The following is a 23,371-nucleotide window of genomic DNA, read 5'->3' as shown; positions in this document are numbered from 1 at the left end:
CTATCAAACCAGATTTCATTCTAGGATGTGACTTGTCTCATATTACTGCCAGGTACGATTTGTTTTTTTTAAAAGTGTTCTAAGACTTTGCCCTATTATTATATCTGAATTATTGTCTTTCTCCTCATTATTTACAAAATGTTATCCCTTTCATAAATCTATAATGAATTGATTGTCAGAAAATATGATATTGTGTTATTCTTATGTTTGAAATTATTTTGCTCATTTCTTTTTGACAGGGGAACAGTCTATTCTGATTTTATTTTTAACGTACCCACCACAACACTTTTCAGTTGAACTTTATGGAATATACAGTGCAATTAAGATGTTTCTTGAAGTGAGTACTGAGCATGTCTGTGAAGGCTGCACATTTTCCTTGTGTTTTATTTTCTAATCGCCTATTTATATGTGTAACTCAGATGTTTTATGGCTCTTGGGTGGAAGGGTAAATGATGAAAATTAACTGATTGCATTGAATGGCTTTTTGTGTTGTAAAATATAGCCTGAAAAATAATTTGAGTTTGTTTGGATGTATTATTTCATTACTACACACATTCTGAAGAACTTTTATTTGTAGGTAAACATCAGCCTTGGCTTTGACATGAGTGCCCCTTGCCTCATAACTATAAAAGGAACAATATAAATTTTTCAGGACACTCCAGTACAGTATGGAAGGAATCCTGTATTGTCTGAACTGTCATCTTTCAGATGGGACAGTAAATTAAGCTCCCTTCATCCCCTCATAAAAGATCCCATAGTACTTTAAGAAGATAGTAGAGTATGTTCTCCTTGTGTCCTGGCCAAATCTAACTCTCAACAAGCCTAGCTTAAAAGAAATTGGACAGTTAGCTTGTTAGATTATGGTAATGTGAAATATGAAAATTGGCTTCTGTCAACTGTTCCTCAAAAATGTTTAATTGACTGTGATGTTACTTTCATATACCATTAGATGTGAAAGATCCTACTTAAATTCTTTTTTTCTTCTGAAGGAAAACAGTCCATTCTGAATTTTCTCTTTGCCAAACCACAAAAGGAATTGTAAATGTTAATGAGATGACATTGCTCATCACTGGCTTACTGCAAGCTAGTTAAAAACAGGATTATTTGACTTTGCCTTTTGTTGGCAATTTGAAAATGAACTCAAATGGTTACCCCCACAATTATCCTATTTTAGTACTTTTTTTCATGCTCTAAACCCATGGAAGGATTTACAGTAGAGACCAGTTCTACTTTACTTCACAATTACTGACATTTTTAAAAAACCTGTTCATGGCAAATCAATATTGCTGGCCAGGTATTTAAAAGGCAGCCTGATTGCCTTGGGTCCACTGTCACACTTGGGTCAGACCAAGTAAGGATCAGGTTTCCTTCCCTAGAGCACACGAGTGAATCAGATGGGTTTTTATAAAAGCTGATAGTCGTTATATGGTTGCTATTAGATTAACTTTTTAATTCCTTATTCTTGTTGAATGCAGTGTTCATCAGCTAGCAATGATGGGATTCAAACCTTTGTTCCTAGAACATTAGCTTGGTGCTTTGGGTGGCCAGTCAAAGACCGGAAACCCCTCATTGTCAGTAGCACCAATGGGAACACTGAGGGCTGAGTGGGGTGGGATGATGGTCACAGAGAAGGGTTGACTGCAAGATGGGGTGAGATGGAGAGATGGGTTAAATGCAAAAGCTCGGGGATGGCTCTTACTCATGTCCTTACTTCCTGATGCTGAGACCTTTGATTAGGTACTGAGTTCCTGTGAATTAGGTCAGTACACCTCCCACCCCACCATAGCCAAGAGACTATGGAGGGTTTGCTTCATGGCCTTTTGGAAGGTACAGGAGACGCATGGAAGTCACTATTAAATCCCTGTGGCTTTCCGTAGTTAGTCTCAAGTGACTTGTTTAATAATTGAGTTTTGTTGCAACTTTGCTGAGGATACAATTTTCCCAATCAGGTGCACTGTCCCCAACCAATTCAGGATCATTTTCCAGTAGTTAAGAATTGGTCATGGGCCTCCTGCCCAAGTCCCATGTCATCATAGCCACTGAAATGGGATGTGTTAAATTCTGTCCTCTCTATCTTCATTTCTCCAGGATGAATTCCTCATTGAAATGCATACGTAACGTAGTATGGAACAGGATCTGCAGGCAGAGCTTTCTTTTTTCTCTTAGCATGAATATTTAGTAAGTTGTGCCTGATTTTTGTGTGCCTTCAAGAAGAAAGGAGTGGCTGCAATGAGCTCCTGTCATGTTAGTACTTTGTCAAGCTTGTATCTGCAAAGTTGTGATGGTAATTTGCGCTTGTAAAAGGAATTGCGCTAGATAGGATGCATAGTGTGAAGCAAATAGCTGTGATGTATGCAAAGCTGCAGAAGAGAGATAGCTTTGGAAATCGCTAATGGAAACCTAATGGATATTATGAGCCAATGTGAAAAATGCCTGTCAGAAGTGATATGGACATAAGGAGCAGTGGTTGCAAGAGGTATTACAATCTGGAGCTGGAGGAACACTGCAGGTCAGGTAGCATTAGAGGAGTAGGAAAGTTGATCTTTTGGGCTTTGAGTGTAAACACGAAATGTCGTCTTTCCTGCTCCTCTGCTGCCTGACCTCCTGTTTTTCTCCAACTCCATGCTGTATTGACTCTGACTCCAGCATTTGCAGTTCTTGCTATCTCCTGATGCAGGATACATGTCAGGCCCTCCCAGTGATCCATAGTTAAAAAGACTACAGATAAAAATTAAATTGACATACAGTCTGCAGATGATGGGAACACTTGGCTTCTGACACTTCAAGTAACTTGAAGAGTGGAGGGAACTGTTCAGTAAAACATGCAACTTGGCAGAGGTTTTTTTCCAGGTCCCTGAACTCTTGCTGTTAGCCAGCATGGGTGTCAAAAGCCTGCACTGTGTTCTGGAAGGCGAAGTGACCTTCTGGATGATGGCACCGTTCAATTTTTAACAGTTACAGTAAAAAGATGGCCTTAGCCAGTCAAAAATTGGCCCCCTTCCACTGGAGTCTGGAATGCTGCAGCACTTTACTGGGTAGGGAATGTCCTTTGTCCCCCTACTATCCTCCCTAGTCCACACCTCTCCAAGGATATGTTTGAGGGTATATTTACCACTTTGTGATGTGGACAACTGTCTATCGTTTATTTATTGCCCACCTAGTGTTGTCCTGAAGGCATTGAAAACCAACCAGATATTTACTCCCTATACTTTTCTTGCATTTTATGCATATTTTCATGGTCATAGAACTTGGTACATCTTTGTGTTTGGATAACAGAGCTGGAGGTTTACCAAACCAGCGAAATTATGCTACTGCAGATATTAGGCGCATTGAGAGTGGGAGACAAGAACTGAATATGTTGGCGTTCCTACCAACTTATCATCATGGTGTTATATTCATACATTATCTTCTATGACTTGCAGATGTTGTTAAGTTTTTCATTCAAGATCCCATAACCAGCTATAAAATAAATAACCAAACAATCTATTTTAATGGTATTCATTGAGCAATAAATATTGGCCAGGATATAAGTAGAATGCACATGTTTCTCTCAATGCAATCTCTTACTTAGGCTTTGAGAATTTCAGGTGATAAATCCCCAGGACAAGAATATTTTCATCTCAGCTTTTTTAATAGAACCAGGCAAGAACTTTTTGCAAATGCTTGAATTGTGTTCTTCCACAGTTCTTTTAATTCAGGAACCATTCCTTTAAGTAGGAAAATGGTGCTTACTGCATTATTGCTCCGCTTTTTAAGAAAGGTATGAATGTGTAACCAAATAGTCCAACATTTGTTGAAAATTATGCACATCTGCAATTAGAGATGGATGGCGAAACACCTTGACATTTTCCAGCTGATTGGAGAGAAGCTGGATGCAGTTGCAAAGATAAGTCACTGACAAACTTGATGTGATTCTTTTGAAGAGGTGACTAAATAGTGGGCAGCAGACTGTCTATGAATGTTATTTATTTGGACTTGCAGAAAGTATTTGAAAAACCTCTTGAGAGATTGTGAGCTTGTGAAGCCTGTGGGATTGTAGGTAAATTATTAATCTGGTTAAAAGATTGTCTGCAAGTATTGAGCTAAACATTCAAGACAGTGAGTAAGCATCGCAATTGTAGGATGTGACCAGCAGTATCCTTCAATGTGTTCATTATTCATTAACCATTTAGATGTTAGGATTAAAGAATCAATTGTCTACGCTTACTAGTGGCGCAAGGTAGGAAACACTTTAAACAATGTAGCATAAAATTACAAGAAGGTATTTACATTTATGAAAAAATACATGTTTTACTGAAGCTTTTCATCTTACACTCATCAGGCCAATTTGCAAGAAATATCAGAGTAAAAGGAAAATGACATTTATATTGCACGTGAGGAGAGCGCTCATCGGTTGACAAATAGACTGTGATTATTGGAGATAGTAGCAACTGCAGGTGCTGGAGAATCTGAGATAACAAGGTGTAGAGCTGGATGAACACAGCAGGCCAAGCAGCATCAGAGGACCAGGAAAGCTTTCCTGCTCCTATGATGTTGTTTGGCCTGCCGTGTTCATCAAGCTCTACACCTTGTTATCTCCGATTATTGAAGGTGCTGCCTTGGAAAATACACCAGTTGATGACTACTGATTGTTAACAATCAAGGCTTGTTTAAAATTTAAACAAAGCAGATTGACTCTGGTTGGTCAAGGCATTGCCCTGAGAATGGCCATCACCTATTTTGCTGAGTTGAAACAAGTAGAGTACGTGTCCATTATTTCAGACTCAAAGGAACTTAATGTGTCTTAGCTTCCAGTAAACATGAGTGTTGACACATTGTGACGCTGATTGACAATCCTTAATTGGTTGTCAGTATAGTACTTAGCAAACTGACGATTATTTTATAAATGTTGTCTAATTGCAGAATCATATCAAGTGTTGGCTTTGTTGTGAAATTTGCAAATGTAGGCTTTTTGGGTACAATCGATACTTTGTTTGATACAACCTGCCAGCTTTTGCAACGTGGTGCTTACAAATGAGTATTGTGATGTTAGATAAGTATGATAGGCATACTTTTTGGCTTGACAGCAGTGTCCTGTTATGGCAAACAGCACTTGTTTTGCATTGCATAATAGCCTGAAACAGCTGGCTTCATCTCATACCATTCTGAGGTAAAGTGGGCATTTTTCTGGATCAAAAGTGACACCTTCAGAACTGCTCGTGATTTTGATCTGTATACTGAGAAATGATCTGATCAGTGAAGTCACCATCCTGAAGGATGCCTTTGTTCTTTATTTCACCATTGAACTTGCATGGTTATCAAATAACTGAGTCCACTTTAAAAGGTGACTGATAAGGCCGCTCTTATAGCACATTGACAGGTAGGAAACTCAATGCATATATTGACCAGTGAACATAGGTTGGTGGGAGACAGTTGTAGAGAAACCCCGGTTAATTTCTCAATTGGGGCATTGAGGTTAAGTAACTAAATTGTCTGCTCCATTTTGAGAATGAATTTGAGCACAGCGTGAATATGAAATGAAGTTCTTACTTATATCTACAGATTTCAAATGTAGTGAATGTAGTACATACATTTTGGAAATATGCAGAATGGAAGCAATTAGGTTTCATTTCATTGAAGACATGTTTCGTGTGGAAATTAACAAAGATGTTTGCAGGAGCTCAGCCTAGTAGGGATCTCATGCTCACTACCATATACTTAGGTTAATGTAGTGTTGTTAATATTGAACTCAACTGCATAAATTCATGAGTTCATAAGTTCAATGAATAATGATTCATACAATGATGACAGTCTGATCATGATATAATGGTGCAGCTTAAAAGTCTATGGCTTCCTTGAATGGTACTTTGGTTAGGGGGTTATCAATATTAAATGAGCACATGAAAATTGCATTGCTACCGATTAGCCAGCCCTCTATGATTCTCGTGAATAAGAGGAAAATGCTCACTGTGTATGTGGACAACTTGCTCAAAACTTCTGATATAAGAAAAGCAAAGTAATTCAAGCTGTTATTTATATTAGAAGATATACTTTGGTTAACTTTGGTCAGACTATATTTTCAGAATTGCATTGTACTGCGGAATTCTCAAGCAAAGGCCTTGGTTTTCAGTGAATTGAGATGATTTGGGAGCTGTTTATATAATGTCGGGTGAGCCCCTATTCTAATACCCAATATGTGTTTTCTGATTTTCAAAAGTGTCAAGGCACTAGGAGTGGATAAAATGCATCTAAAAATATTGAAGCGAGTGACAGTGGAAATTGCAGAGGACACTGACTATAATTTTCAGTCTGTGCCATAAAGGTGCCAGAGGATTGAGAATTACAGAAGTTACATCTTTGTTCGTTAAAAGTTTGTGAGGATGAGCCTGGAATTTATTGTCCAGTTAGTTCAACTTCAGTGCCAGGAAACTTCTAGAAATGATGTTTCAGGATAGGATTAGCTACCCTGTGGATTCCTAATAGGGAAATTATTGATTAATTTACTGAAATAGCAAAGAGTTGGTGAGGGCAATGTTGTTGAGTAGTGCACGTGGAATTTCAAAAGGCACAACAAACTTGAGAAAAACATTGTAGCTCAGAGAATAAAAGGATCAGTAGCAACATAGATGCAAAATTGACTGCATGATGGGAAACAATAAATAGTGGTCAGTGGAGGAAAGCTTGTATTGGAGTTCCCCAATGGTCATTATTAAGATATTGCTTTTCCTGATTTAATGCATTCAAGGGACACTTCTGAGGTTTGTAGATGTTACAGAACTTGGTAGTATTGTAAAGTGTGAGGACGATCATGCTGAACTCCAGAAAGACACAAAATTTGGTACACGATAGCAGATGAAGTTCAGTGCAGAGAAATATGAGGTGACACATTTTTGATCGAGGAGTATGAGTCAATGAATGTTGTTGTGATTGTAAGATGCATTAAAGCAGAACTTTTTTTAAAGTATGTTGTGAATTGTTAACTTTTCACTTGATTTAAACAAAAACTCCCTTTCACTATTAATTGAAGTGTTAGTCATCCAGACACTTTAAAGTGTAAAGAGCTGAAACTGCAAACACTTGATCTTGTCTGAATCAACTGGAGAGCAAAGGTCGGCAAGCTACAAATTTCAATCAAATACATTCTCTGTGTCTACTTGTGAACTTTTCCCCAGCATGGCTGCCTCAGTTGAAACTTGCACCTGCTCCTTTTCTTCTCCAGAGAGTGAAGACCCTGTCCTCGTAGACACCATCAGCGAATGGACTGAGTTGGAAATTTTCCTAACTTCTGCTATCCGCTGCAAGAATGAAAGTCTAATTGAGGCACTGCAGTCTACCCATTCATTATGCCTCTAATATTATATATCCTTTCTTGGGTGAGGTGCCCAAAACTGCATGCAGTACTGCTGGTGTTACTTCACCAAGGTTCTACAGAATTGAAGCAAGTCATCCTTATTCCTGTACTCCAATCCCCTGGCAATAAATGTTAGCATGCAATTGCCTTCCTAAGTGCTTTGGCACTTGCTATTTAGCTTTTGGTGACTTGCATGCAAGGAAAGTAACACATTCCCATTTTCCATGTATATTTTCAATCACAATCCTGAGACATGTAGCTTGGAAATCTGCAGGAAGCACAAATACTTATGTGCTTTCAGGTGTGTTGAACTGACCTACTGGAATGCTGACATGACCCAGTAAAGTTGCTAAATTGCATATTGCTTTTGTTTTCCAAGAAAGTTTATAGAAACCAGTGATAATAAAATGTGAGGCTGGATGAACACAGCAGGCCAAGCAGCATCTCAGGAGCACAAAAGCTGACGTTTCGGGCCTAGACCCTTCATCAGAGAGGGGGATGGGGGGAGGGAACTGGAATAAATAGGGAGAGAGGGGGAGGCGGACCGAAGATGGAGAGTAAAGAAGATAGGTGGAGAGGGTGTAGGTGGGGAGGTAGGGAGGGGATAGGTCAGTCCAGGGAAGACGGACAGGTCAAGGAGGTGGGATGAGGTTAGTAGGTAGCTGGGGGTGCGGCTGGGGGTGGGAGGAAGGGATGGGTGAGAGGAAGAACCGGTTAGGGAGGCAGAGACAGGTTGGACTGGTTTTGGGATGCAGTGGGTGGGGGGGAAGAGCTGGGCTGGTTGTGTGGTGCAGTGGGGGGAGGGGATGAACTGGGCTGGTTTAGGGATGCAGTGGGGGAAGGGGAGATTTTGAAACTGGTGAAGTCCACATTGATACCATATGGCTGCAGGGTTCCCAGGCGGAATATGAGTTGCTGTTCCTGCAACCTTCGGGTGGCATCATTGTGGCAGTGCAGGAGGCCCATGATGGACATGTCATCTAAAGAATGGGAGGGGGAGTGGAAATGGTTTGCGACTGGGAGGTGCAGTTGTTTGTTGCGAACTGAGCGGAGGTGTTCTGCAAAGCGGTCCCCAAGCCTCCGCTCAGTTCGCAACCCTCTCCACCCTTCTTCTTTGCTCTCCATCTTCGGTCCGCCTCCCCCTCTCTCCCTATTTATTCCAGTTCCCTCCCCCCATCCCCCTCTCTGATGAAGGGTCTAGGCCCGAAACGTCAGCTTTTGTGCTCCTGAGATGCTGCTTGGCCTGCTGTGTTCATCCAGCCTCACATTTTATTATCTTGGAATCTCCAGCATCTGCAGTTCCCATTATCTCTGATACTATAGAAACCAGTGAAGTGTGTTTTGTAAGCTGATGCATTTTGGTAGGATGATTGCCTCTGCTCAATGTATAAACAAAACGGGACAACATTAAAGTGGAGTTTTCTTAGAGAGAAAGGACTTGCCAAATAAACATACACCACATTGCAGGATAGGTATGGAAGGCTATTTAAAAAACGTGGGATTATTGGCTTTATTTGAAATGGAATGGAATATATAAGCTGGGTAGACATGCTAGTTGCTTTTTAGAACTCAGCTGGAGTATCCAATTTTAGGTTCCATACATTGGGAAGAATGCCAGGGCCTTAGAGTGCAGAAGAGATTTAATTAAATAATACCAGGGATGAGAAATGAGGAGAGATTGGAGTGTTGTTCTATTTGCAGCAGATATAAGGACAGTTGGTAGAAGTTTAAAATATCTGGAAGAAATTTGACAGAGAAATGAAGAGAAGCTGTTTGCAGTGAATGGTAAGTCGAGGACACAGCTTTGAAATGATTATGGCTAAAATACCAGAGTTGACATAAAATCAGGTTTTACATAACAAATTGAAATCTTGAACATTTTGCTTGAAGAGGCTGTAAATGCAAATGTGGTACTAACTTTTATTGCATGTGTTTGGTACTGACCACGACCAGCTAATGGTTGGGGTAGAAGCTGCCACCAATCATCATCCTCTGTTCAAGGTAGTGGTGCCTGTTTGGTTAATGGTGGCAGAGGATGATGATTGGTCAAATAAACATACACCACATTGCAGGATAGGTATGGAAGGCTATCCATACCTATGGGGGCCTTAACAAGAAGAGGTTCTTATGTTGACAAGATATAAGACCACAAGACATAGGAGTGGAAGTAAGGCCATTTGGCCCATCGAGTCCACTCCGCCATTTAATCATGGCTGATGGGCATTTCAACTCCACTTCCCTGCACTCTCCCCATAGCCTTTAATTCCTTGCAAGATCAAGAATTTATCAATCTCTGCCTTGAAGACATTTAACGTTTCAGCCTCCACTGCACTCTGTGGCAATGAACTCCATAGGCCTACCACTCTCTGGCTGAAGTAATGTCTCCTCATTTCCGTTCTAAATTTACCCCCTCTAATTTTAAGGCTGTGCCCACGGGTCCCAGTCTCCCCACCTAACAGAAACAACTTCCCAGTGTCCACCCTTTCTAAGCCATGCATTATCTTGTAAGTTTCTTTTATGTCTCCTCTCAACCTTTTAAACTCTAATGAATACAATCCCAGGATCTTCAGCTGTTCATTGTACGTTAAACCTACCATTCCAGGGATCATCCATGTGAATCTCTGCTGGACACGCTCCAGTGCCAGTATGCCCTTCCTGAGGTGTGGGGCCCAAAATTGGACACAGTATTCTAAATGGGGCCTAACTAGGGCTTTATAAAGTCTCAGAAGCACATTGCTGCTTTTATATTCCAACCCTCTTGAGATAAGTGACAGCATTATATTTGCTTTCTTAATCACGGACTCTACCTGCAAGTTAACTTTTAGAGAATCCTGGATTAACACTCCCAGATCACCTTGTACTTCGGCTTTATGAATTTTCTCACCGTTTAGAAAATAGTCCATGCCTGTATTCTTTTTTTCAAAGTGCAAGACCTCGCATTAATTTCATCAGCCATTTCCTGTACCACTTTCCTAAACTGTCTAAATCTTTCTGCAGCCTCCCCACCTCCTCAGTACTACCTGCCTGTCTACCTATCTTTGTATCATCAGCAAACTTTGCCAGAATGCCCCCAGTCCCTTCATCCAGATGATGAATATATAAAGTGAACAGCTGCGGCCCTAACACAACTCTGTGGGACACCACTTGTCACGGGTTGACATTCTGAAGAAGAGCCTTTTATCCCAACTCTCTGCCTTCTGTCAGACAGCCGATCCTCAGTCCAATCCAGTAGCTCACCTTGAACACCATGGGCCCTTACCTTGCTCAGCAGCCTCCTGTGAGGCACCTTATCAAAGGCCTTTTGGAAGTCTAGATAGATAACATCTACTCGGTTTCCCTGGTCTAACATACTTGTTAACTCTTCAAAGAATTCTAACAGGTTTGTCAGGCACGACCTCTCCTTGCTAAATCCATGCTGACTTGTTCTATTCCGACCCTGCACTTCCAGGAATTTAGAAATCTCATCCTTAACGAAGGATTCTAGAATTTTACCAACAACTGAGCTTAGGCTAATCAGCCTATAATTTTCCATCTTTTGTCTTGATCCTTTCTCAAACAAGGGGGTTACAGCAGCAATTTTCCAATCATCTGGGACTTTCCCTGATTCCAGTGACTTTTGAAAGAACACAACAAAAGCCTCCGCTATTTCCTCAGCCACCTCCCTCATAACTCTGTGAGTTCAAATGACAATGTAGTTTGTCGTATAGTAGCAATAGGTACAAGTTATATTAGTTGGTCAGACACAATAGTTCAGGACTTCCTATCTGATCAGAAACCATATTTTTGATCCTGAACAGACAAAAATACTTACATGATTTCTACTCTGGAAATTCCTGGACAGGATCTTCCTGTTATAAAACAAGGGAGAAACCCTCACAGCCAGCATAATTGAAATCCTGCCCAGTTTTGCAGCAGTGAGCTGTCTGCTCTGATGTTTAAACATCTGCAAGCCACTTTGACTGCTACTGTGTACAGATTTCACTGAAAGGTAATTTTACAGGGTAGGGTGAGGGGAATGTGGGAGGCTGCCATGTGGATGAGGAGGTTAAGGGTTGGCAGCCAAGTGGATATAGGTTTAGGGTATGTTAATTTGGTGATTGTGTGTGTGTGTTGGAGAGTGGTGAGTGTTGGATGGGGCAGAGGACACCAGAGGTGTGTCAAGTGTTGGGGTATTGTCAGGTCTGGCAGTTCAGTGGTGTCATGTTCAAGCTTGTATCAGGGATGGGCATGTTGCATCTGAGGTGAAGGTGGGAGAAGGGTGTCAGGCTGTGGTGGGTCTGGTGAGAAGGGAGCTTTGGATGGGGAGGGCTTGAAGTATGAGGCTGTTAGATCCAGGAGGGAGAGGAATGCCACGAATTTAAGGGTGTAGTTGGGCATTCAGTTTAATAGTTAATCTTGATTTTGAGTATGTTTTTAATTCTCCAATTTCTCCTGGGGAACCTTTAAAATTATAAGTCAAAACCCTGAAAAAGTCACTAAATTGAAGGTTTTTTTGGAGGGTTGCAGCAACAGGTGAATTGCCAATCAGAATTTTCAAACTCCTGGGCAAATCCCTCTGAGTCAGCTAGTCTAGGATTACCATGCAGTGCTGATGTACAACTTCAGTCTGTGCTGCTGCAATAATTATCTGGCCATGATAATATCATTCTAATAGCCTAGTCAGTAACTAAAATGATCAGAAGACATGGTACACTTGTCCACATTAGAATCTTGACAGATTCTTCTTTTCCACTCTCAAAACTATATGCTGTCATCATAAAGGGTGGGGCTTAGTACATTCTCTGATAGTAACTATTTCAGATCTATTATGTCACATCACCACTTTCAAAAAGCAATTGAAAAATATATGAAGCATTTCAGGGCTATCAGGCAAGTGGTATAGCAGTAATTGGATAACTGTATCAAAGAGATGGTGTGGTATAATAAGAGCTGAAGGAACTCAGGAGGTGGTCAAACATCCTGATGAAGGGTCTAGGCCCGAAAGATCAGCATTTGTGCTCCTGAGATGCTACTTGGCCTGCTGTGTTCATCCAGCTTCACACTTTATTATCCTAACATTCTTGTTTAGTTGTTTTATTTTGCATTTATATCAGCTGACCTAGCCAAAATTTTAGTGATGAAGAACATGACATAGAAGACGGAATTGCTGTTGTATAAATTAGTTATTGCCTCTGCCTGTTCTTTAGTGATGAAGCGAAACAGCAACCAATTTCACTGCAGTATATTTTTGTGCAATTGAAAATCCATTATTCTAGTCACTAATCTGCTGAGTTTTAAAAGCATTTTTTAGTAAAAAATTGAATAGAATATTGAATAAAGACCAAGTTAAAAGCACAGGCAAAACTATAGATACACATTTATGACTTTCATAATAGTTTAGTGAAATATACTAAATGGGAGTAGGGGGAAGAACTCTCATTGAAATTTATATTTTCGATCCATCCCAGTTGTTCAAACTACTGGCACAATTGATAGAGAAATATTTTCTTTTGATTCTTTTGTGATGTGATGAAAGCCCAGATAAAACAATGTTATATAATATCCTTTTTGACTTAAAAGGTACTCTGTTACACAACTTATACAACCCAGGAATCATTTAATAGATCAAAATCTCTTTAATGTTTACCCCATATGATTCTTTGTGTGATGCACTGTCACCCACAGTGTATTCAGCAAGAGCATTGCAAATTAAGTGCAACATTTATAATGTATTGGACAAACATTTATTTATACTTGAGATTTTGGTAATTTTTAAAACAAAAATAACTTTATGAAGTGTCCTGCTGTTCAAGTGATCCCTTAGCTCATCCAATGTTTAAATAGTTTTTAGATTATTACAAATTCAGTTCTTAACTGGATACAGGGAGGTGTGCAAGAATTGGTCTTTTCTTTTTTTTTGCTCCTAATGAAATCAACCTTCAACCTTCCATTTACATGTCTTTTCAAGTAACATGAACAGGATTGTATTATGTTGCATAGAATGAGAGACCCCAGAGCACAAAAGTAGGTCATTTGGTTCAATTTGATTTAGTCTGTTTATGAGCCTGCTAAATTGCCTCCTGTTCAGTGCCTATTGTCACATGCTCCAGGATCCTTTGATTACTTTGTTTATTGCTTGATGACTGGAATACAGGAATAAGTATGAATTAGTAAAATGATTAGAGATAATGGGAACTGCAGATGCTGGAGAATCCAAGATAACAAAGTGTGGAGCTGGATGAACACAGCAGGCCAAGCAGCATCTCAGGAGCACAAAAGCAGATGTTTTGGGCCTAGACCCTTCATCAGAGAGGGGGATGGGGAGAGGGAACTGGAATAAATAGCGAGAGGGGAGAGGTGGACCGAAGATGGAGAGAAAAGAAGATAGGTGGAGAGGAGAGTATAGGTGGGGAGGTAGGGAGGGGACAGGTCAAGGAGGCGGGATGAGGTGGTAGGTAGGAAATGGAGGTGCGGTTTGAGGTGGGAGGGAGGGATGGGTGAGAGAAAGAACAGGTTAGGGAAGCAGAGACAGGCTGGGCTGGTTTTGGGACGCAATGGGGGAGGGGACAAGCTGGGCTGGTTTTGCGATGCAGTGGGGGGGGACGACGAGATGGGCTGGTTTTGGGATGCAGTGGGGGAAGACGAGATTTTGAAGCTTGTGAAGTCCACATTGATACCATTTGGGCTGCAGGGTTCTCAAGCGGATAATGAGTTACTGTTCCTGCAACCTTCGAGTGGCATCATTGTGGCACTGCAGGAGGCTCATGATGGACAATGTCGTCTGAGGAATGGGAGAGGGAGTGGAAATGGTTCGCGACTGGGAGGTGCAGTTGTTTGTTGCGAACCGAGCAGAGGTGTTCTGCAAAGCGGTCCCCAAGCCTCCGCTTGGTTTTCCCAATGTAGAGGAATCTACACCGGGTGCAATGGATACAATATACCACATTGGCAGATGTGCAGGTGAACATCTGCTTGATGTGGAAGGTCATCTTGGGGCCTGGGAGGAGGGTGAGGGAGGTGGTGTGGGGGCAAGTGTAGCACTTCCTGCAGTTGCAGGGGAAGCTGCCGGGTATGGTGGGGTTGGAGGGGAGTGTGGAGCGGACAAGGGAGTCGCGGAGAGAGTGGTCTCTCCGGAAGGCAGACAAGAGTGAGGATGGAAAAATAGCTTGGGTGGTGGGGTCGGATTGTAGATGGCGGAAGTGTCGGAAGATGATACGTTGTATCTGGAGGTTGGTGGGGTGGTATGTGAGAACGCGGGGGATCCTCTGGGGGCGGTTGTGGCGGGGGTGGGGTGTGAGGGATGTGTTGCGGGAAATGCGGGAGACGCGGTCAAGGGCGTTCTCGACCAATGCGGGGGGAAAGTTGCGGTCCTTGAAGAACGTGGACATCTGGGATGTGTGGGAGTGGAATGCCTCATCCTGGGAGCAGATGCGGCGAAGGCGGAGGAATTGGGAATAGGGAATGGAATTTTTGCAGGAGGGTGGGTGGGAGGAGTTGTATTCTAGGTAGCTGTGGGAGTCAGTGGGTTTGAAATGGACATCAGTTTCTAGCTGGTTACCTGAGATGGAGACTGAGGTCCAGGAAGGTGAGGGATGTGTTGGAGATGGCCCAGGTGAACTTGAGGTTGGGGTAGAAGGTGTTGATGAAGTGGATGAACTGTTCGAACTCCTCTGGGGAGCAAGAGGCAGCGCCGATACAGTCATCAATGTAACGGAGGAAGAGGTGGGGTTTGGGGCCTGTGTAGGTGCGGAAGAGGGACTGTTCCCCGTAACCTGCAAAGAGGCAGGCATAGCTTGGGCCCATGCGGGTACCCATGGCCACCCCCTTAGTCTGTAGGAAGTGGGAGGAGTCGAAAGAGAAGTTGTCGAGGGTGAAGACGAGTTCGGCCAGGCAGATGAGGGTATCGGTGGAGGGGATTGGTCGGGCCTGCGGGACAGGAAGAAGTGGAGGGCCTTGAGGCCATCTGCATGCGGAATACAGGTGTATAGGGACTGGACGTCCATGGTGAAAATGATGTGTTGGGGGCCAGGGAATTGGAAGTCCTGGAGGAGTTGGAGGGCCTGGGTGGTGTCACGGACGTAGGTGGGGAGTTCCTGGACCAAAGGGAAGAAAATGGAGTCCGGATAGGTGGAGATGAGTTCGGTGGGGCAGGAACAGGCTGAGACAATGGGTCGACCACGCAGGCAGTTTTGTGGATTTTGGGAAGTAGATAGAAACGGGCCATACGGGGTTGGGGAACAATGAGGTTGGAGGCTGTAGGTGGGAGGTCCCCTGAGGTGATGAGGTCATGGATGGTGTTGGAGATGATGGTTTAGTGCTCGGAGGTGGGGTCATGATCAAGGGGGCGGTATGAGGAGGTGTTGGAGAGTTGGCGTTTGGCCTTGGCGATGTAGAGGTCAGTGCGCCATACTCCCACTTTGCCACCCTTGTCTGCGAGTTTGATGGTGAGGTTGGGGTTGGAGCGGAGGACTGCCTGCTCTGCGGGGGAGAGGTTGGAGTGGGTGCGAGAGGTGGAGAGGTTGAGGCGGTTGATGTCTCGACGGCAGTTGGAGATGAAGAGGTCAAGGGAGGGTAGGAGGCCTGGGGGTGGTGTCCTGGAGGAGGACTTTTGTTGGAGGTGGGTGAAGGGGTCAGTGGAAGGAGGGTTCGGCTCCCGGTCCCCTAACCTGCTGTGTTCATCCAGCTCCACACTTTGTTATCTTGGATTCTCCAGCATCTGCAGTTCCTATTATCTCTGATACAATTTTAACCTCACTGCAAAGCCTCTTCCAGGGATGCCTAACCTGAAGAAGTTACCCTCCTCTCTCCGGACCAACCTCCGGGAATCTCTCTCCCACTGCAACTCCCTTGTAATCTCTTCAGCCTTGAAACTGCTCGACCATGTCCTGAAGCAAACCAGGTACCACAGTCACATCACCTTCCTCAGCACCTGCCTACGGAACCGGATCATCCCCAATGGACTACAGTCTACATTCAAGCCTTCCCAATTTGGCCCCAACCGTGACCACCTCTACACCCAGAGCATTCAGACCCTTAAGAAGCGTTTCTCCCTGTGAGTCCTGAAACAGACACTCGCAGCTATGCGCCGGCACCTCTAGGCACTGCAATCCAGCCTGCCCCAGCTCAGAGCCTCCCTCTCCCAGACCTGCAAAGGACCTCTGCTGTTTTTTATCCTCCGCAGGATCCACAGACCGAACACCCAGTTCTACTCAGCTTTACTGGACACCAAAAATCGTACGTACAACAAACTCACTGGCTCCTGCCACCCACAAGTGGATTCCTGCACCTGCCAAATCCCGAGCCTGTTCTTGCCCCTCCCCCACCATGTATCCGCCGCCACTGACCATGAGGACATGGCCAGTGACCCCACCGATGACGTCACATGCCAGCGCCAGGCACACCACTTCCGTGACCACGTACGTGACCGCTGCTGCAGTCACTGCCTCCACTTCCAGAAACAACACCACACAAATCACCCTCACCACTGCTGCTGCCGCCCACTCCGCTCCGCCCACAGCCGACGCCACCGACGGTCCCCGCCCACAGCCGACACAAACGGAACCCCGCACACAACCTCCACAGCCAGCAACCCCAGAGAAGACAGCCACACTGAGCCCTGCCGCATCTTCACCATCCCCGCAGACCTCCCACTGACTGAGGACGAACGGTCAGTCCTAAGCAAGGGGCTCACCTTTGGTCCCCCTCCACCCACACATCAACGAATACCAGTCACGTTTGGACATCGAGCAGTTTTTCGGCCGCCTTCGCCTCCACGCTTACTTCTTTAACTGGGAGCCTAACCCTCCCTCCACTGACCCCTTCACCCGCCTCCAACACAAGTCCTCCTCCTGGACACCACCCCCAAGGCGTCCTACCCTCCCTTGACCTCTTCATCTCCAACTGTCGTTGAGACATTAACCGCCTCAACCTCTCCATCCCTCTCACCCACTCCAACCTCTCCCCCGCAGAACAGGCAGCCTTCTGCTCCCTCTGCTCCAACCCCAACCTCACCATCAAACCCGCAGACAAGGGTGGCGCTGTGGTAGTATGGCAGACTGACCTCTACATCGCCAAGGCCAAATGCCAACTCTCCGACACCACCACCTACTGCCCCCTTGATCATGACCACACCCCCGAGCACCAAACCATCGTCTCCAACACCATCCATGACCTCATCACCTCAGGGGACCTCCCACCAACAGCCTCCAACCTCATTGTTCCCCAACCCCACACGGCCCATTTCTATCTCCTTCCCAAAATCCACAAACCTGCCTGCCCTGGTCGACCCATTGTCTCAGCCTGTTCTGCCCCACCGAACTCATCTCCACCTATCCGGACTCCATTTTCTCCCCTTTGGTCCAGGAACTCCCCACCTTCGTCCGTGACGCTACCCACGCCCTCCACCTCCTCCAGGACTTCCAATTCCCTGGCCCCCAACACCTCATTTTCACCATGGACGTCCAGTCCCTATACACCTGTATTCCGCATGCAGATGGCCTCAAGGCCCTCTGCTTCTTCCTGTCCCGCAGGCCCGACCAATCCCCTTCACCGACACCCTCATCCGCCTAGCCGAACTCGTCCTCACCCTCGACAACTTCTCTTTCGATTCCTCCCACTTCCTACAGACAAAGGGGGTGGCCATGGGTACCTGCATGGGCCCAAGCTATGCCTGCCTCTTTGTAGGTTACGTGGAACATTCCCTCTTCCGCACCTACACAGGCCCCAAACCCCACCTCTTCCTCTGTTACATTGATTACTGTATCGCGCCGCCTCTTGCTCCCCAGAGGAGCTTGAACAGTTCATCCACTTTATCAACACCTTCTACCCCAACCTCAAGTTCACCTGGGCCATCTCCAACACATCCCTCACCTTCGTGGACGTCTCAGTCTCCATCTCAGGCAAGCAGCTAGTAACTGATGTCCATGTCAAGCCCACCAACTCCCACAGCTACCTAGAATACAACTCCTCCCACCCACCCTCCTGCAAAAATTCCATTCCCTATTCCCAATTCCTCCGCCTTTGCCGCATCTGCTCCCAGGATGAGGCATTCCACTCCCGCACATTCCAGATGTCCACGTTCTTCAAGGACCGCAACTTTCCCCCCGCAGTGGTCGAGAACGCCCTTGACCGCGTCTCCCGCATTTCCCGCAACACATCCCTCACACCCCGCCCCCGCCACAACTGCCCCTAGAGGATCCCCCTCGTTCTCACATACCACCCCACCAACCTCCAGATACAACGTATCATCCTCCGACACTTCCGCCATCTACAATCCGACCCCACCACCCAAGCTATTTTTCCATTCCCACCCTTGTCTGCCTTCCGGAGAGACCACACTCTCCGCGACTCCCTTGTCTGCTCCACACTCCCCACCAACCCCACCACACCCGGCACCTTCCCCTGCAACTGCAGGAAGTGCTACACTTGCCCCCACACCACCTCCCTCACCCTCCTCCCAGGCCCCAAGATGACCTTCCATATCAAGCAGATGTTCACCTGCACATCTGCCAATGTGGTATATTGTATCCACTGTACCCGGTGTGGCTGCCTCTACATTGGGGAAACCAAGTGGAGGCTTGGGGACCGCTTTGCAGAACACCTCTGCTCTGTTCGCAACAAACAACTGCACCTCCCAGTCGCGAACCATTTCCACTCCCTCTCCCATTCCTCAGACGACATTGTCCATCATGAGCCTCCTGCAGTGCCACAATGATGCCACCCGAAGGTTGCAGGAACAGCAACTCATATTCCGCTTGAGAACCCTGCAGCCCAATGGTATCAATGTGGACTTCTCATGCTTCAAAATCTCGTCTTCCCCCACTGCATCCCAAAACCAGCCCAGCTCGTCCCCTCCCCCCACTGCATCCCGAAACCTCTCTGATGAAGGGTCTAGGCCCGAAACGTCAGCTTTTGTGCTCCTGAGATGTTGCTTGGCCTGCTGTGTTCATCCAGCTCCACACTTTGTTTTCTTGGATTCTCTAGCATCTGCAGTTCCCATTATCACTGATACAGTTTTTTAAACCCCTACATCTTAAGCCTAGGTTTTACTTTTGCTGCTTAAAGAGGAAGGAATTCTTCAAAAAAAAATTCAGCTCATGACACTTGAGCAGAATTTATCATCCCTTCAAGAACTTTTACATCGACATCATTAAATTTTTAACTCTGAAACTGAGACTCTTGGAGCAGTCAAAATGGGGCCTGTTTGTACTTGGCTGTAAGTTCACATGACACCTGCTGGGTTCAGGTTTCCTTCTTGTGTAAATCACAGCCCCTGTCAGCCAACAGCTATTGGATTTGTTGGAAATGGGTGTGGGCCTTGTGCATCTAAGTTCCGTCCGTTGTTTTTAAAAGTCAGGCATACAGCATGGAAATAGATCTTTCGTTCCAAAAGGTCCGCACTGACCATGTTCCCAAACCAAACTAGTCCCACATGCCTGTGTTTGGCTGATATCCCTCCAAGCCTTTCTTATTCATGTACTTATCCAAATGACTTTTAAATGTTGTAACTGTACCTGCATCCATCAATTCCTCTGGCTGTTCATTCCACACACAAACTGCTCTTTTTTTTTAGAAAGTGTTGCCCCTCATTTCTTTTTAAATTTTTTCCCTCTCACCTTAAAAATATGCCCCTTAGTTATGCACTCCCCCACCCTTGGGAAAGGATCCTTGCTGTTCACCTTATCTATGTCCATCATGATTTTATAAACCACTGTAAAGTCACCATTCAACCTCCTAAGCTCCAGTGAAACAGTCCCAGCCTATCCAACCTTTTTTTATAACTCAAACCTTCCATTTCTGACAATATCCTGATAAATTCTTTCTGAACCTTCTCCGATTTAATAATGTCCTTCCTATAGCAGGGCAACCAGAACTCTAACACATCCCAACTCCTATACTCAAAGGTCTGAGCAATGAAGGCAAGCGTGCTAAATACCTTCTTAACCACCTTGTCTACATGTGATGCAAATTACAAAGGATTATGTACCTGAACCCCCAAAATGCGATACCCTGCATTTAAATAAATTTAACTCTATCAGCCACTCCTTGGCCCCTTCACCCAATTGATTAAGATTTCTTTGTTATCTTCAATGACTTTCTTCATTGTCCACTAAACTACCAATTTTGGTGACGCCCGCAAATCTGCCAGCCCTACCTCTTAAATTCTCATCAAAATCGTTTACACAGATTGACAAAAAGTGGACTCAGTCCTGATCCTTACAGGACATTGCTGGTCACAAGCCTCCATTTTGAAAAACAACCTTCCATCATCACTCTCTGTCTCCTACAGTCAATCCAATTTTGTATCTAAATGGCAAGCTGTCCCCGAATCCATACGACAAGGGAGCAGAAATTAGACCATTTGACCCATTGAATCTGCTCTGCCATTCAATCATGGCTGATCGGTTTCTCAACCACATTCTCCCGCTTTCTCCCCATAACCCTTGATACTCAACAATCAAGAACACATCTATCTCTGTCTTAAATATATTCATCGATGACCCGTCCTCCACAGCCTTCAGTGGCAGTGAATTCCATAGATTCACCACTCTTTGGCTGACGAAGTTTCTCCTTATCTCCATTCTGAAAGGTCTTCCCTTTACTCTAAGGCTGTACCCCTGGGTCCTAGTCACTCCTACCAATGAAAACACCATCTCAACATCCACACTGCCCAGGCCATTCAGTAATCTGTGAGTTTAAATTAGATAGCCCCCAATCCCATCCTTTTAAACCCAATCAAGTATGGACCCAAAGTCCTCAAACGCTCATCATATATTAAGCCTTTCATTCATGGGACCATTCTCATGAACCACCTCTGAACCCATTCCATGGCTGTTTCTTCTTTCCTGAGATATGGGGCCCAAATCTGTGCACAATACTCCAAATGCGGCCTGACCAGAGCCTTATCGAGCCTCAGAAGTATATCCCTGCTTTTACATTCAAGTCCTCTCAAAATAAATGCCAAAGTTACATTTACCTTCCTGATTACTGACTCAACCTACAGGTTTACCTTGAGAGAATCCTGGACTAGAACTCCCAAATCTCTTTGCACGTCAGACTTATGAATTTTCTCCCCATTTAGAAAATAGTCCATGCCTCAATTCTTCTTACCTTACACTTTCTGACATTGTACTTCATCTACCACTTCTTTGCCCACTCTCCTAACTTGTCCACATCCTCAATACTACCTGTTCCTCCACCTATTTTTGTATTGTCTGCATGTGGTCCCATGTGATCTAACTTTACCAATTAGTCTACCATGTGGTACCTTGTCAAAGACTTTACTAATGCATATGTAAACAACATCTACTGCTGTGTCCTCACCAATCTTTTTTGGCTATGTCCTCAAAAAAAAACTCAATTCAAGTTTGAGACATGTTTTCCCTTGCACAAAGCCATGCTAACTATCCTTTCATCTCCAAATGCTCGTAAATCCTATCTTTCAGAATCACTTCCAACAACTTACCCACCACCGATATCCGACTCATGGGTCTGTAGTTCTCAGGCTTCTCCTTACAGTCTTTCTTAAATAAAGGCACAACTTTAGCCACCCTCTAGTCCTTTAGTATCTCACAGGTGCTTATAAATGATGAGAAGATTTCTGCTAGGGACTCCACAATCTCTTCCCTAACTTCGCACAATGTTCTGGAAGACACTTGCTCAGGTGCTGGGGATTTTATTCACCTTTATGCTTTCTAAGGTCTCGAGCACTTCCTCCTGTAATGCAGATGTTTTCAAAACAATACTTATTTCTTTGAGCTTTCTAGCCTCCATTTCCTTCTCTACAATAAAAACAGATGTGAAATATTCAAGTTGTATCTTTCCCATCTCCTGATGTTCTACACATAGATGACATTGTCGATCTTTAAGAGGCCCTATTCTCTCCCTAGTTGCTCTTTTCCTCAATGTATTTGTAGAATCTCTTTGCATAATCCTTAATGTTATCTGCTAAGGCTATTTCATATCCCCTTTCTGCCCTCCTGATTTCCCTCTTAAGAACGCTCCATTTGGAAAAGTCTACCAATCTTTGCATTCAATTTCCACCCTGTTCTCGCCCTCATCTGGTCCATCTTTGATGCCTCCCTTTCCTTTCTTGACCTCTGTCTCCATTTCTGTGGATAGGCTGGCCACTAATATCCACTGATTTCCCACAGTTAAGTTGTCTATACTTGCTCATACCTTGCTTCCTGTAAAGAATCTATGCCATTCTTCCAGTTCCACAGTTTGCGTCGCTTCCATTCCAACGATATCAACTTCCACAAAAGAGCATCCAAAATGTCCACCTTCGTCTTCCACTGAGGACTCCCCAGCACCTTTGTTGACAGGGCCCTCAGCTGAGTCCAATCCGTCTCCTGTACTTCAGCCCTCAGTGTCTCTTTTCCTTCCCGCAACAGTGATAGGATTCCCCTTGTTCTTACCAACCATCCCACCAGCACCCACATCCAGAGGATCATGAGGTGCCATTTCTGCCACCTCCTGTGAGATGCCACATTCACTTCCCCTCCCTTGTCAGCTTTTCGCAGGGACCATTCTCTGTGTGACACCCTGGTCCACTCCTCCTTCACTTCCAAAGCACACAGTGACCCCCCCCCCCCACCTTCCCCACAACAGCCTCATGGCACCTTTGCCTGCAACTGCATAAGGTGTAACATATGTCTGCTTACTTCCTCCGTCCTCAGTTTCTAAGGGTCCAAACACAATCTCGCCTACTGCATTCGCTGCTCACAATGTGGTCTACTCTACATTGGGGGAACGAAGCATAGACTGGATGACCACTTCGCAGAACACCTAAGTTCTGTCTGCAAAAAGACCCCGAGCTTCCAGTTGCCCTCCACTTCAACACACCATCCTGTTCTCTGGCCAACCTTTCTGTCTCAGGCTTGCTGCAGTTCTTTAGTGAAACTCAGTGCAATGTGGAATAACAGCACCTCATTTTCTGCAGCCTTCTGGACTCAATATCCAACTCAATACCTTGAGGGCTTGAGCTCTCCCTTGTCCTTAGCCCAATCCCACACACCAGACCACAAGCCTATGTGATAACAATAACCCGTAGTCTGCTATTACACA

General features: G+C 44.7%; 1 protein-coding gene across 4 annotated transcripts in view; it reads left to right on the top strand.

The window, feature by feature from the left end:
* The window catches only part of zgc:174356 (uncharacterized protein LOC100137120 homolog), a 117,913-nt gene that overhangs the window by 19,024 nt on the left and 75,518 nt on the right, over positions 1–23,371 (top strand). For all 4 annotated transcript variants that reach the window (XM_048536841.2, XM_048536842.2, XM_048536845.2 and 1 more), the window contains exon 3: positions 240–337. In XM_048536841.2, coding sequence (XP_048392798.1) covers positions 240–337 — 98 coding nt within the window. The remainder of the gene's footprint in view (positions 1–239; positions 338–23,371) is intronic.

The sequence above is a fragment of the Stegostoma tigrinum genome, chromosome 9 (assembly GCF_030684315.1).
Source record: "Stegostoma tigrinum isolate sSteTig4 chromosome 9, sSteTig4.hap1, whole genome shotgun sequence".
In the NCBI taxonomy this organism is placed as follows: Eukaryota; Metazoa; Chordata; class Chondrichthyes; order Orectolobiformes; family Stegostomatidae; genus Stegostoma; species Stegostoma tigrinum.
Note: the sequence above shows the minus strand (reverse complement) of the source record. Positions and strands in the feature narration are given on the sequence as shown.